Genomic DNA, 13,987 nt, shown 5'->3' with positions numbered 1-13,987 from the left:
GACATGTGTACCGGGGTGCACGTGTGCTATGTCGGGGCGCAAACGTGTGTACTGGGGTGCACGTGCTGTGTTGGAGCGCAGACGTGTGTACCGGGGTGCACGTGTTCTGTGTCGGGGCGCAGACGTGTGTACTGGGGTGCACGTGCTGTGTTGGGGTGCGGACGTATGTACCGGGGTGCACTGTGCTGTGTTGGGGTGCGAACGTATGTACTGGGGTGCACGTGCTGTGTTGGGGTGCGGACGTGCCGTGTGCGCGCTGGGGAGCTTAGGTGCTGTGCTGGGGCGCACAAGTGCCCTGTGGGTGCGCGGGGGTGAGACACGCTTCCCGAGCAGGCGAAGAACCGGTGGGGGTGCCCGCACGGTGAGCGCCGGCGGTCGGCGGCCTCCCGCTCCCCCGCCGGAGGTGGGAACCCGCCCGGACTCGCCTGCGTCAGCACACACACCCCCACGACGTCGGAGGACCAGAAGGCCCCGTCCTCGCGGAGAGAAGCAGCACCTCCCTCTACCGCCTAGGGCGCCCCGCCCCGGCCGCGCAGAACTCTCCCCGGTCCCCAGGGCCGCAGCCGAGCGGGCCCCCGGCCGGCTGGAGGAGGTACAGCCGCCGCTTCCCGACTGCCTCTTCCGAGGTTGGAGGGACCAGGGCCGTCATCTTCCGGAATGGGGGGACCCGATCGGATCCCCTTCCGGGATGGGTGTGACGTGACCAGATCCTCTTCCGGGTTGGGCGGGGCCTGGGCGTCCGCCGTTCTGGGATGGACAGATCCTAGGAGGCCCTTTCCGGGTTGGGCGGGGCGTTGTCTGGAACTCGCCCGGAGTGGGCGGATCTGGACGCCCTCTTCCGGGTGGGCAGGTCCAGGGCGAGCCCCGCCCGGAGTGGGCGTGGCGAGCCTCCGCGGCTGCTCGCGGGCCGGCCATGCTGCGGACGCGCTGGGCGGGTGTGGGCCCCCAGCTCCTGCGGGCCGCTTGGGGCCGGGGTGCCGGGCAGGGGCTGGCGCGGGAGGCGTCGGGGGCACGCGGGCAGGGTTGGCTGCAGCCGGCGGGCCACGACACGGGCGTCAAGGTGTACAACAGCCTCACCCGGAGGAAAGACCCCTTGATCGTGAGCAGCGCGGACGCCGCCTCCTGGTAGCCGCCCGGGATTGGGGGAGCGGGTGCCGGGACGTGGGGCGGAGGGTGTGCACCCGGCCTTTCCGGGGGCGGTAGCGCTGCGCTGAAAGGGTCTCAGGTGGGGGGCACTTAGTAAGTACAGAACCCGCGGACGCGCAGGCGGAGATGCTGCCCCGGGTACGGGGCAGGCTTTGGCTACGGACTCCCCAAAAAGTGGCCGCTGGACGATTTTTTTAAGGGTATGGTTATATGATCACCCTAACCGAGAATGTGCTGTCCCTTCTTGCAAATGTGTTCACGTGGTGGACTGTAACCTTGTTCCTAGGTACAGCTGTGGGCCGACTGTCTACGATCACGCACACCTGGGCCATGCTTGGTGAGTTCCGAATTTGACTTTTCACACTTCAGGGGACGCTGTTTTTGGAAAGAAAGAGCCTCTGCAGGTTTTTTCCATCTCTCAAGGGGCAACTTAAGAATACTGGATAACTCACCACTTTCCGGTGCTGTGGGAGGCCTGTTGTCCCATTTGGTTTTCCTTGTCGACTGGAAGCACGTCCACCCGTGTCACAGGGGGGCCGTGAGAAGCGGTGATAAATGGCCTGTTCTGGAGTTCCGTGCTTCTTGGTGGGCTTAGTGGCATGAGGTCAGGAGTCGGTGAGAAGGTCTTTCTGGCGCCTGCTATGCGTTTTCTTTCCAACCTCAGACAAGCCCTTTTATTCCTCTGAGTCCTGGTTTCTTCATCTCGGAGACGGGTTGATAATAGTATCCATCTGTTTGAATCCTCACAATTTTACGAAGAAACGCCGGTAAAGTGCGATTACACAGTCCCTGAGGCGCGCTGTGGTGGGGGCTGAGCGGTTGCTGGGGATGAATAACTCGCCTGAAGCCACATGTTCGGGGCCCAGCAGAGCCCGGTGTGTCCCATCTCCCGCTGCTTGCTTTCTCAACCGCGTCACGATCCGCTGCACTGCCTCCCATCTTTGTCAAAATGACACTTTTCCTAGTATTTTGTATGTTCTCTTGTTCGTTTCTTAAACTCGTTATGTTTCAGATTAGACTAAAAGTCAAAAGCTACCTTAGCTCTTTACACTTCTTTTTTTTTTTTTAAAGATTTTATTTATTTATTTGACAGAGAGAAATCACAAGTAAGCAGAGAGGCAGGCAGAGAGAGAGGAGGAAGCAGGCTCCCTGCTGAGCAGAAAGCCCGATGCGGGGCTCGAACCCAGGACCTGGGATCATGACCTGAGCCGAAGGCAGCGGCTTAACCCACTGAGCCACCCAGGCGCCCCAGCTCTTTACACTTCTTACAACCCTGCATCATCCATGAAGGCTGGCATGTTCTTTGTGTTTTGTTAAAACAGAATCAGTGGCCAACTTACCACTAACTTTAAAAAGGATATTTTGACCTCTTTACTGAAGCGTTTCTTTACTGAAGTGTAAAATATGTTGGCGAAGGATTGCAAAGACAGAAAGGAATCGCAGTCTTTTATAGAGCCAAGTGGGTACAGTCTGTGAGGGCAGGTGAGGTTGGTTTGCTGAGAGCAGTCAGGTGGCCCGTCAGGCCCGTCCCCCTTCGGGAGACGGAGCAGTCCCTCCCTTAATGGCGTCATTCCAAAGGGACAGCTCTCAGGTCCTTGAGACTTTCCAGAGTTGTGGGACTCAGGAGAGGCTTCCTTAGCCATTAAAACCATTTACATATATTTTAAGACTGAGGATTTGCTGAAGGAAGGGGCAGTTGGGGGACGTCTGCTTCCTTATTTTCAGCTCCTTTTCGGCCTCTGGTTCTAGTCGGTATCTGCCCTCCCGAGTGCGGAGAGGAGTACAGATACTACGGGAACTTGCTTTTGAATGAATGTACCCGGGTCGTAGACAGAGACGCCTTGGCATCACCCCACTAGCCGGAGTGTCCCCTTCCTCACTGTTGCCCCCCGCCCCCTCAAGGGTAACTGGTTATCCTCTCTGGAAGGTGGACTGTACGATAGAGCCCATTCCTCAGGAGTCGTTCAGGACACTCCTGCGTGGTGGGAAACTCAAGATTTAGAAGAAGCCGTGAGCTCGTAGGGGCAGGGAAGCTTTCGCACGGCTCCGCTGCTCCTCAGGTAAAGTCCAAATCCTCAGGACATCTCTCCGGTTCTGGAAATCTGTCCTGACGTACTCTCCAGGTTCATGTCTCCCCACCCACCTCCCCAGCTACCACACGGGCCTCTATTTTAAAAAGACAGGTAGTTGGGGCGCCCGGCTGGCTCGGTAGAGCACGCAGTTCAACCTGAGGGTCATGAGTTCAAGCCCCACCCTGGGCCCAGAGCTTACTTTGGCGGAAAAAAAAAAAAAGACATATACTTAATGGACACAGTACTTGCTCTGTTCTAAACGCTTTACAAACACCAGCCAGTGTGGTTCTCCTAAGGACACCAGGTGGTGGTGCTGTTCTCCCCCAGGGGCCCCTGCTGGCCAGGGGCTGACCTAGTGCACGGGTCGGGGGTGGGTGGCAAGTGCAGGGCATGGTGGTGACCGTGGTGACCACAGCTCCTGCCTGTACGAGTTGGTGCTGCACAGGCGCCGTGTTCAGCAACCCCTTGGCATCATGGGATTCTGCCCAATTTATAAACAAGCAGGTCGAGGCTTCAAAGGATCCAATATTGTGGCGTGGCAAGGAGCTTCCAGCCTTGCTTGGTCACTGGAGCTGTGTTTGGGGAGGGGCAGTATGGGCTGCAGACCGGGTACAATGACAGGGCCTGTGTTTGAGTTACAGAGGCTGTGTGGGTGACAGATGAGCACGAGATTCGCTGACCCTGAGTTTTAGGGTTGCTTTTATGGGAAGCCAGACTCTGGACATTTTATTTTATTTTGATTTGATTTTTTGGGTTTTTTTGGACATTTTAAATGGCTCTTGAGTCCTTCTGGTTTTACACGTCTGAGCTGCCTCAGTGTGGCCTGCTGATAAGCTGGTGGGTTTTTTTGTTTGTTTTAAGATTTTATTTATTTGAGAGAGAGCATGCACAAGTAGGGGGAGGGGTAGAGAGAGAGGGAGAAGCAGACTCTCCCCTGAGCAGGGAGCCTGATGCGGACTCGATCCCGGGACCCCAGGATCAAGACCTGACCTGAGGGCAGACGCTGCGCTGACTGAGACCCCTGGGTGCCCCGAGCTGGTGAGCTAATATCCACAACAGTGCGCACGTTTCTCGGGAGAACAGCTTTAACGTGTCCTCTGGTGCTGCCCCTCCCGTGTTGCCATAGTGAAGCACTCCGGTGATCAGAACAGAGGACGGTCACAGCCCCAGGTGACACTGTATTACGGGTGCACGGTTGGACAGTTAAATGCTGCAGACGCGCTTAGCCCGGCGGTACGCATGCGCACTGGGTGGCGCCGAGACCCTGCCTTTGTCGATTTCGCGGCCCTGCGTGGCCGGCGGGGCCCTGAGCTCCGTCGCCCGCCTGAAGTTTGGGGCGGCCTGTTCCAACGCGAGGCATCCTCTTCCGAGATCCCGCTGGTGACTTGGTGCTCTGAAGGCGCGCTGACGCTTCTTCTCTTGCAGCTCGTACGTCAGGTTTGATATCCTCCGAAGGATCCTCTGCAGGGTTTTTGGTTGCAACATCGTCATGGTGATGGGAATCACGGATGTGGACGATAAAATAATCCGCAGGGCCGCCGAGGTAAGCGCGGAGCATGCGACCGGCCCGTCTCCGGGTGCTGAGCGCGCCCACCGCCCGGGGGCAGCCCCTCTAGCTGCTCCGCCAGTGCGTCCTGCTTCCCTCCGCCCGCACGGGCTCGGCCAGGGCGCGCCCACAGGCGGTCGGCGCCTCTCTGCCCTGGTGAAGGGCACCGCACCTCTGATGCCCCGTCTCCTGCTTGAGCCTCATCCCTTCCCCAGTCCGGCGGCTCCAGGCGTCCTGCGCACAGGGAAGGGGGCGGGCCGCTTCGGGCTGGGGAAACTTAGCTCGTGGGGGGTTCCGCTTTCGCCTCTGTTTGTGCCCAGAGCCCCTCTCGTGTAACTCGTGCATCATTTAGGGGAAGCTTTGGGGGGAAAGTTTGAACTGAGGGGTTAAGTTAAATATAGATAATTTTTTTTTAATATAGATAAATTTTTAAGTCCACTTTCTGGTTTTTATAATTAGCAATTTTAACAATTGTCTCCAAAGATCTGCAGATGATTGTTAAATGATCCAATCTATGCAAAAAACTACACCGAGTGCTTTATGTTCCTGTTACTTTAGAGGATGTATGTACTAAAAACTCCATGTACTTTTTTTTTTTTTTTTTTTAGGAAACCAGTCTATACTTCATAATGTTTTATAGTTTGCTTTTTTCACTTAGTATATTTTGAGTATTTTTTTCATGTTCTTAAATATTCTTGAACATTTTTAAACAGCCATATAGCATTTCATCGCACGGAGATGCCCTAATTTACTCTTCTTATTTTTGGACTCTTGAGTTACTTCCATATTCTGCTTTCTCAGATTTATCTTCTAGAATCCATGTGTGCCTGTTTCCTACCAATTTGCCTTTTTTTTTTTTTTTTTAATTTTTATTTGTTTGAGTAATCTCTGCATCCAACCTGGGGCTCAAACTCATGACCCTGAGATCAAGCATCACACGCTCCCAGACTGAGCCAGCCAGGCGCCCCTTAATTTGCCTTTTTAACAGATCGCATTTGCCATGGGGCTGCTCAGCAGTTCCCCATCGTTGGCTGTGTTGTTTATAGCTGTTAGAAATATGGGATGCCTGGGTGGCTCAGTTGGTTGGACGACTGCCTTCGGCTCAGGTCATGATCCCGGAGTCCCGAGATCGAGTCCCACATCAGGCTCTCAGCTCCATGGGGAGTCTGCTTCTCCCTCTGACCTTCTCCTCACTCACGCTCTCTCTCACTGTCTCTCTCTCAAATAAATAAATAAAATCTTAAAAAAAAAGAAAAAGAAATAGGGCTACTGTGAAGATCTTTTTTTTTTTTTTTTTCATTCTGTCTTGTTTCGATGAATACTTTTCCTAAAGTGGAGTTACTGGTTCAAGGAGGAATGGTTTATTTCATAACGTTTTTCTTCTTGGAGTCAGGTGGTTTCTCTTAGAGAGCGTTTGCTGGCAGCAGTAGACCTGGTGGGGTTTCCTGGGTCTGTCTTATGCAAACAGCTGAGCCACTGCGTCTGCTCCCTTACAGAAGACTCAGTTTCCATTCCCCGTACTGTCCCTGAGCACACGTGGAACCGTCCAGGGTCAGGCCTGTGCCTGGCTTCGTGCCATGAAAGGAGAGGAAGACCGGCCCTGGCCTCACGGGCCTTGTGTCCAGGGAGGCAGACGCGCCCACAGAGAGATGCTCTCTGTGTGACATAGTTCATTTCATAAGCCCAGCAAGGCCGTGCGAGGTGGACTGTCACACCTCCATGGAATGCAGAAGTGACCCCTGGAGGAGGTTGGCCCAGAATTAGCATGAGCAGAGGCTGAGTGGTGAGGAGGGAAGGCAGGAAGGCCATCTGGGCTGAGGGGCCACGTGAAGGCCTGTGAGGAAACCCTGCGTCCTGCTTCCCTGGGCCGTAGAGGCCTGGCAGGTGAGGCTGCAGAGGTGGGGTGGCTGGGCCTGGACGACCTACTGGGGACTCGCACTTTGTCCTATAGACTCTTGGGGCGCTCTAGCCAGGCTCAGCTCCGTCCAGTGGAGACCAGTCGGGTTGGGGAGGACACAGCCGGAGACGGGGCCCAGGGCTGGGGTTGGTGGGCGCTCTGCCCCGGAGAGAGAGTTAGTGTGAGGTACATAAGGAAACACAGACTTGGATACAGAAATCTGGAGCTTGGTCAGCTCAGGGACCTGGTATCATAGCGCTGTGTTTGGACTTTGCCCCAGTTCTTGGCACAGAGCGCCTAAAGCCCTCGGAATCTGGAGAGGGTGGCTTCTGCGTGCTGATGAGATCACGGCGGGGCCCCTGGTGAGCTGCAGGATGGGGGCTGGGGTCCCAGAGACCTGGCCCCTGCGAGAGCTGGGAACTTTCACCTTCTACCCCTGGCATTGAGCCAGTTGCTGGTGACCAGGGATTTTTCATCTCCTGTCCCAAGTAATGAAGCCTCCATAAACACCCCCAAAACGAGGGGGCTCAGTTCTTCTGGATGGTGAACACAGGTGGGTGCTGGGAGCATCTGGGAGCCTGGGAGCTCCACCCCTCACCCTGTGCATCCCCTGAGTCGTGTCTTTTATCATAAACTTGGGGTGTAAGGGGACTGCTTTCCTGAGTTCTGTGACTCAGATCAGACCCCCAAACTTAGACTCCATGGCAGGAGTTTGAGTGGCCAGAGGACCCCGTGGCAGCTGGTGTCTGGAGGAGGCAGTCCCGTGGAGGAGCCTGCTTCTCCCTTGGCTCCTCCCCAGCTTGTGTTCTCTCTCTCTTTCAAATAAATAGATAAATTTTTTAAAAAGATTTTATTATTTGACAGAGAGAGAGTATAAGTAGTCAGAGCGGCAGGCAGAGGGAGAGGGAGAAGCAGGCTTCCCACCGAGCAGGGAGCCCAATGCGGAGCTCGATCCCAGGACCCTGGGATCACGACCTGAGCTGAAGGCAGCCGCTCAACTGACTGAGCCACCCAGGCGCCCCAATAAATAAAATCTTTTAAGAAAAAGTAGAAATGGGGGTGCCTGGGTGGCTCAGTGGGTTAAAGCCTCTGCCTTCGGCTCGGGTCGTGATCCCGGGTCCTGGGATCGAGCCCCGCATCGGGCTCTCTGCTCAGCAGGGAGCCTGCTTCCTCCTCTCTCTCTCTCTGCCTGTCTCCCTACTTGTTATCTCTGTCAAATAAATAAATAAAATCTTTAAAAAAAAAATGTAGAAATGACATTTTCTACATGACAGAAAATAACCATGAAGACTGGGACCATAACTGAAAGTAACAGCAGAGATAAAAGGCTGATTTCTTTTTTTTTTTTTTTTTTTTTTTTTTTACAAACCCTTGTGTCGAGGGCTGACTTTCAGTAGATCGCAGCGAGGGAAAAGGCTGATTTCTTTCATGTAAAATACGTCCTCCAAACTGACACGAAGAGCTCCACAGGTCTGGAGAAACGGGTGTGGTGATCCTGGACTGTTCCACAGAAATGGTTCCTCGACACGTGAGATGTTCAGGCTCCTTCAGAAGAGAGAAGCACACGTTAAACTTACAGCGAGAAAGTGTTAGTGGTCCCGTTGCCAACGTCCAGAAGTGGGGCTCCCCGTGCGGTCAGGGGCTCAGTCAGGGTCAGACCTGCGCGACCTCCGTGGGGGCAGGCCGCCAGCCAGGATGCGTGCACCTGTGCTCCGACCGGCCGTCTGGCGTCCGCATCCGTAGCTCAGAGAGGGACCTGCACGTGTGTCGCGGCAGAAGGAGAGGGCGTGAGGAGGGGTCCGGGGAGCAGCTCCGGCAGGCGGGCCAGCAGGACGGTGGTGGACTCGGAGGGAGCCGCGTGCAGGCCGCGTGTGCGGGGCTCAGCGTGCAGAGGGGGTGAGATCCGTGGGTCTGGGAGCCGGGTGACTGGCCGCTAGCCAGCGTCGTCCGCGCACACGGCTGTCCTTTCCCAGATGCACATGACCCTTGTAGCAGTCTTGGGGGCGGGAAGTAGGGTCCTCTCTGTGTTGCAAAGAAAGCCGAAGGCGCAGAGGTTCATGGCCTTGCTAACGGCCACATGGCTGAAAAGTCTCATTTTGTTCACCAGATTTATTCAGTAAATGTCTGGTGGTCACGGTTTCTAGGATGATTGCCCTTCGGGGGCCCCAGGTGGGAAGGAACACAGCTGTGGGGTGACGGGGCTGGAGGTGGCCTCTTACTTGTGAAGGTGTGCTGGCTGTGGGGCGGAGCCCTGGTTCCGGGGCGGGGGTGGGGGCCAGGAGCTTGGGTCCAGGTCCCTTCACAGGCTCCACGGGGTCCCATACCTGTCGTGCTTTTGGTTTTGGAGCTTTTTTCTTTTTTTTTTTTTTTTTTTGCTGAAAAGTGAAAAATACTTTGGGGAGCCTGGTTTTCTGGGCCAGTCCCTCTGAAACCCTGGGGCTGCCAGAGTGTGCCCCCAAATGCCCTGGGCTCAGAATGTGACATCTGTGTCCTGGGGCTACCCGTGCCCCTGCGCCCTGCCTGGCCACCTGCACCCCCAGCCGCCTGGCCACCGTGTGCACCTGCTCTGCTGCTTTCTCAGCTCCTGCTGTTGCGCTTGACGGGTTTTCTTGCTGCCTGAGGGGAAGGGGTAAGATAGGAACCCAAGGTTCTGGTCATGACATAGACTACGTTGAGCTTGCCCTTGCCCTAGAAGAGTGGAAGCTTTTTTATGTGTTTTGGGGTGTTGTTTTGAATTATGTAACAGAAATCATGACATTGTTGATTTCTTTCTTCTCTCTAACCAGAAAACGGGGTCGGTCAGCCTCTGCTCCTAGCTGAGTTACTAGAATGGGTTTGGGAGCTAAAACGAGAGGCCCCCTTTGGGAGGCCGGCCACGGGGGGCCCGACCTGCTGACCGGCTCACCTCGTCTTCCTGCAGATGAACGTGTCGCCCACTTCTCTCGCCAGTCTGTATGAAGAGGATTTTAAACAAGACATGGCAGCCTTGAAGGTGAAGGGCGTCGGAGTCTGCCCGCCGCGAGGGGGTGTGAGCGCTGAAAGCCGGCGTCGCTGACCCATGCCTTTCCCGTGGGAGGTCATCTCGCCTTTGCTTTCCGTCAGGTCCTCCCGCCGACGGTGTACTTGAGGGTGACTGAAAATATTCCTCAGATCATTTCTTTCATCGAAGGAATCATTGCTAATGGGCACGCTTACCCCACAGCACAAGGTAGGGGTCCCGTTACTTAACTGGGCGTGGGGTAGATACCGGGGGGCTCTGGACTGGACTCGTGTTTGCAAGTTGTTGGAGCTGCCAAACACGTCACTGTCTTTTCTGGCTTGCTGTGGTATCCGACCGAGTGCTGGAATGTTCTCTAACACAACCGGTCCTCCCGCTGGCCGCTCCCGGTGTTGGGCCGTCGCCCACCGCTGACCGGGACAGCGTCCTCCCGGCACACTTCACGGCGACTGGCGTGGGAGCCGCTGCTTTTTGCTTGGCATTTGCTCCCGCTGGGGTCCCGATGGCCCTCAGCCAGGCCTCCCCCTTTCTAGCCCTTTCTGCCCAAGTCCCACTCATCCTCACCCCCTGACCAAGCTTTCCCCTCCCAGGACGTTCCCGCTCCGCTCGGGGCTGAAAGCGGACACTCAGCCTGGCCCTGGTGCCGTGCTGCGCCCTTGGCCGCCGGGCACGGGCTGCGCTAGCTTGCTGCTCACGTCCCCTATCCCGTCCCTTCTGGGATCATAAAAGCCGCTGGTTTTTAGCGAATGACCCATTAGCATGCCCAGCCCAGACCTGAGATACGTGCGTCTGGTGCTTGTGCGGCAGGAACAAAGTATAAAGAAGAGGAAGACACCGGTTTTGCGGGTGCTGACGGTGAGCTCCTGTCTTCCAGGGACTCCTGCCCACGCACCTCCATCCCTGCGGGGCCCAGTTCCCCGGCGCGTGCACTAGACTTTGCTGTCGTCTTCCTTTACCTTATTCGCTGTGTTTAGATTTCGTCTCCAAAAAAAAATCTGTTTGTGAGGGGCCTGGGTGACTGCGCCGCGATCTTCCCCGGAGACACGGGCACTGTTTTCCCGCTGCAGGGACGCAGAATGAGACCCACGGCCCAGAGCAGTCGTCACGGGGCGGAGGACCAAACGCGCCCTAGCGGGGACGTGGCTGTCTTGTCGCTCTATGACGCTGCTTTATCGTGAGCTTCTAATCACGATAACGTAAAGACACAGTAAGCTGACAGTAACGCAGACGCCATTCATTTGGACTTTGTTTTTTTGTGTTTGTTTTTTAAAGATTTTATTTATGTATTTGAGAGAGAGACAGAGAGAGAGAGATCACAAGTAGGCAGAGAGGCAGCAGAGACGGGCAGGCAGGCCCCCCGTTGAGCAGAGAGCCTGATGCGGGGCTCGATCCCAGGACCCTGAGATCATGACCTGAGCTGAAGGCAGAGGCTTAACCCACTGAGCCCCTCCTATTTTATTATTTAAATTTTACTTAGTTAACAGGGCAGTGTTGATTTCTGGAGTAGAATTCAGTGATTCTGAGAAATGATGGATTCTTTATCAAACAGGCAATGTCTACTTCGACCTGCAGTCGAGAGGAGACAGGTACGGCAAGCTGGTCGGTGTGGTCCCTGGTCCCGTCGGAGAGCCTGGTGAGTGGACCCCCGCTCCCACATTGGGGCCCGGGTCTGCAGTGCAGGCTCGGCCTCTCAGACCCGCGGATGGCGCCCGACCGTCCATCCCTGCTGCTTGTGCTTTTAACTCATTGTTTTCAAAGAGAGGGAGTTTGGAGGGTGAAGTCCTCTCGGCAGGGGTGAGTCTCCTCCCTGCCAGGTCCTCAGCTCTCCTCCCTGCGGAGGGCACCTTCACACACTCCTGCTGTCGCGTTTGAACGCTGCCTGCCGCTGGCCGCCACACTCACCTCCCCCTGCATTTTCCCGCAGAGCAGATCCTGTAGGCACTTTACCGCATAGAACGTTCCCGCCAAATTTCCCTTTATTCCGCCACTCTTCGGTTCAGTGACTGTTGGACTGAAGCCATTTTTATGGAGAAGAAGGATGTATATAGAAATAAATTTGAAATAATTTTTTTAAAAGGTTTTTATTTGAGAGAGAGAGAGATCCCAAGTAGGCAGAGAGAGAGGGAAGCAGGGGCAGGGGGGTGGGAAGCAGGCTCCCCACTGAGTAGAGAGCCCGATTTGGGGCTCGATCCTAGGACCCTGAGATTGTGACCTGAGCCGAAGGCAGAGGCTTAACACACTGAGCCACCCAGGCGCCCCCGAAATAATTTTTAAAAATTTAAAGTTAAAAATAATTTTAAATAAAAAAAATACTATTTGAGAGAACCAAGTAAAGAGGAGCCAAAACCCCAAAGACAAATCGTCCAAGTGAGTTTTGTCTTTAGACGTTATCCTCCGTTCCACAAATGACGCCAGTTATTTTTTCATTTTTTTATTTTTTAAAGATTTTATTTATTTGACAGAGAGAGAGCATGAGCTGGGGGAAAGGCAGAGGGAGAAGCAGGCTCCCCACTGAGCAAGGAGGCCGATGCAGGGCTCGATCCCAGGACACCGGGATCATGACCTGAGCCAAGGGGCTGAAGGCAGCAGCTTAACCGACTGAGCCACCAGGTGCCCCAACGATGCCATTTGCTTTAATTAGTGACAATGTTATCTGACTCCTCAGAAACCGTGTTTGTTCCTCTTACTCGTGAGTATCCTGCTCCCTCCAGAAAGGCCAGAACCGAGCACCGCACACGTGTGGGTTTGCCACCGTGCCCCAGGAAAGCAGAGGACATGCTTCTGAGAGCCACGTTCTAGCATCAGTGATGATTTTGTGTTGAACAGACTTTAGGGGCGCCTGGCTGGTGCAGTCGGTGGGGCATCCGCCTCTTGGGTTCAGCTCAGGTCATGACTTCAGGGTCGTGGGATCGAGCCCTGCGTCGGGCTCCGTGCTCAGCAGGGAGCCTGAGATGCTCTCTCTCCCTCTCTCTGCCCCACCACCTTCTCGCAAATAAATACGTCCGTAAAAAACAGTAGACTTTATTTTAGGGCAGTTTTAGGGAGGGAGCAAAGATTTCCCACATTGCCCCGACCCTGCTCACACACAGCCTTCCCTGTTCATGAACGTCACGCACCAGAAATGGGACATTTGTCCCTGCGGGTACACCTGTATGGACATATCATTACCCCAAGTCTGTGGTTTGCACAAGCGTTCATGCTTGGTGCTGATTTTTCTGTGGGTTGGATAACTGTAACGATGCGTGTCACAGAGCTGCTTTACTGCCCTCAGACCTCCCCTGTGCCCCAGCTGCTCCAACCCCCTCCCTCCTCACCCCTGGCAACCCATGATCTCTTACTGTCTGCATGGTTTTGCCTTTTCTAAAATGCCGTAAGGTTAGAATCATACAGTGTGGGGTCTTTTCAGACTGGCTTTTTCACTCAGTACACATTTAAGTGTATATGTGCCTTGAAGCGTCCAGGTCCCACCGGGACCCAGCCAGGGGCAGAACCCCTTGGGGACAGGGCGTGCAGCCACCTTGCATGTGTCTCTGGAGCCTGATAGGTCATTGCCTTTGAGTGCTGAGTAATACTCCCGTGTCCGAATGCAGCTCCGTCTTGTGTCCCCTGTCGCCTGTTGTGGCGGCGTCAAGCTTTGGGACAGACAGAGCCCAGGACCGGCTCGTCCCACGGAGTGCTGTCACCTGACCCTCCTCTTCTGGGTTCTCTTGCTCCTCAGATGTCACTGACACATAACTTTTTTCTCCGTGTAATCGTCTCTCTGGGGGGAGTTGCTGCGGACTCGTCTGCGGGCAGACTAGCCCGAGGAGGAGCCGGAGGAAGGCCGACCGCTCAGCTCAGTGCTGCCCCGGGAGGAAGCATCGGGTTCGATGGCGACACCCCCACTCTCCCGCGCGCTGAAACCCGCCTCGCCTCGCGCCGGGACCTCCTTCTCGGGCGTGTTTTAGATAAAGGTGTTGGGGGGTCCTCCTGGCCCTCACAGGGGAGAAGAGGAGCAGGAGGTCACGAGCCCAAAGGAGCCGCGTCTTCGGGATGTCGAGGCCGGGCCACGTGGCTTTGCCTGTCGTGGATTCCCGGCCCTGACCCGTCATTTGCTGTTGGCAGCTGCGCCAGACAAGCGGCACGCCAGCGACTTTGCCCTGTGGAAGGCGGCCAGACCGCAGGAGGTGTTTTGGGCGTCTCCCTGGGGAAACGGAAGACCTGGCTGGCACGTGGAATGTTCCACCCTCTCAAGGTAAGGTTCTGTGTCCTGTGCGGGCTCGCGTAGTACCGCGCGTGGCCAGCAGAGGGGGCGGGTGAGAGCAGCAGCCGCCAGCTGGGGGGGGGGC

At 55.6% G+C, this 13,987-nt stretch overlaps 1 protein-coding gene across 4 annotated transcripts in view; it reads left to right on the top strand.

Moving 5' to 3' along the window:
• The first annotated feature begins 887 nt into the window (after positions 1 to 887).
• Positions 888 to 13,987, top strand: part of CARS2 (cysteinyl-tRNA synthetase 2, mitochondrial) — a 36,687-nt gene continuing 23,587 nt past the window's right edge. Inside the window, exons 1-8 of one of the 4 annotated variants that reach the window (XM_047720402.1) lie at positions 888 to 1,125; positions 1,433 to 1,483; positions 4,644 to 4,761; positions 9,444 to 9,455; positions 9,582 to 9,653; positions 9,764 to 9,869; positions 11,209 to 11,292; positions 13,764 to 13,893. In XM_047720402.1, coding sequence (XP_047576358.1) covers positions 914 to 1,125; positions 1,433 to 1,483; positions 4,644 to 4,761; positions 9,444 to 9,455; positions 9,582 to 9,653; positions 9,764 to 9,869; positions 11,209 to 11,292; positions 13,764 to 13,893 — 785 coding nt within the window. In that variant the 5' untranslated portion in view covers positions 888 to 913. Of the gene's footprint in view, positions 1,126 to 1,432; positions 1,484 to 4,643; positions 4,762 to 8,106; positions 8,250 to 9,443; positions 9,456 to 9,581; positions 9,654 to 9,763; positions 9,870 to 11,208; positions 11,293 to 13,763; positions 13,894 to 13,987 lie in introns of those variants that run through there. The other 3 variants (XM_047720403.1, XM_047720405.1, XM_047720404.1) reach the window with 3 other exon arrangements.

Source organism: Lutra lutra, chromosome 3 (genome assembly GCF_902655055.1).
Source record: "Lutra lutra chromosome 3, mLutLut1.2, whole genome shotgun sequence".
NCBI classification, from domain to species: domain Eukaryota; kingdom Metazoa; phylum Chordata; class Mammalia; order Carnivora; family Mustelidae; genus Lutra; species Lutra lutra.
This window is presented reverse-complemented; position numbering and strand designations above follow the sequence as displayed.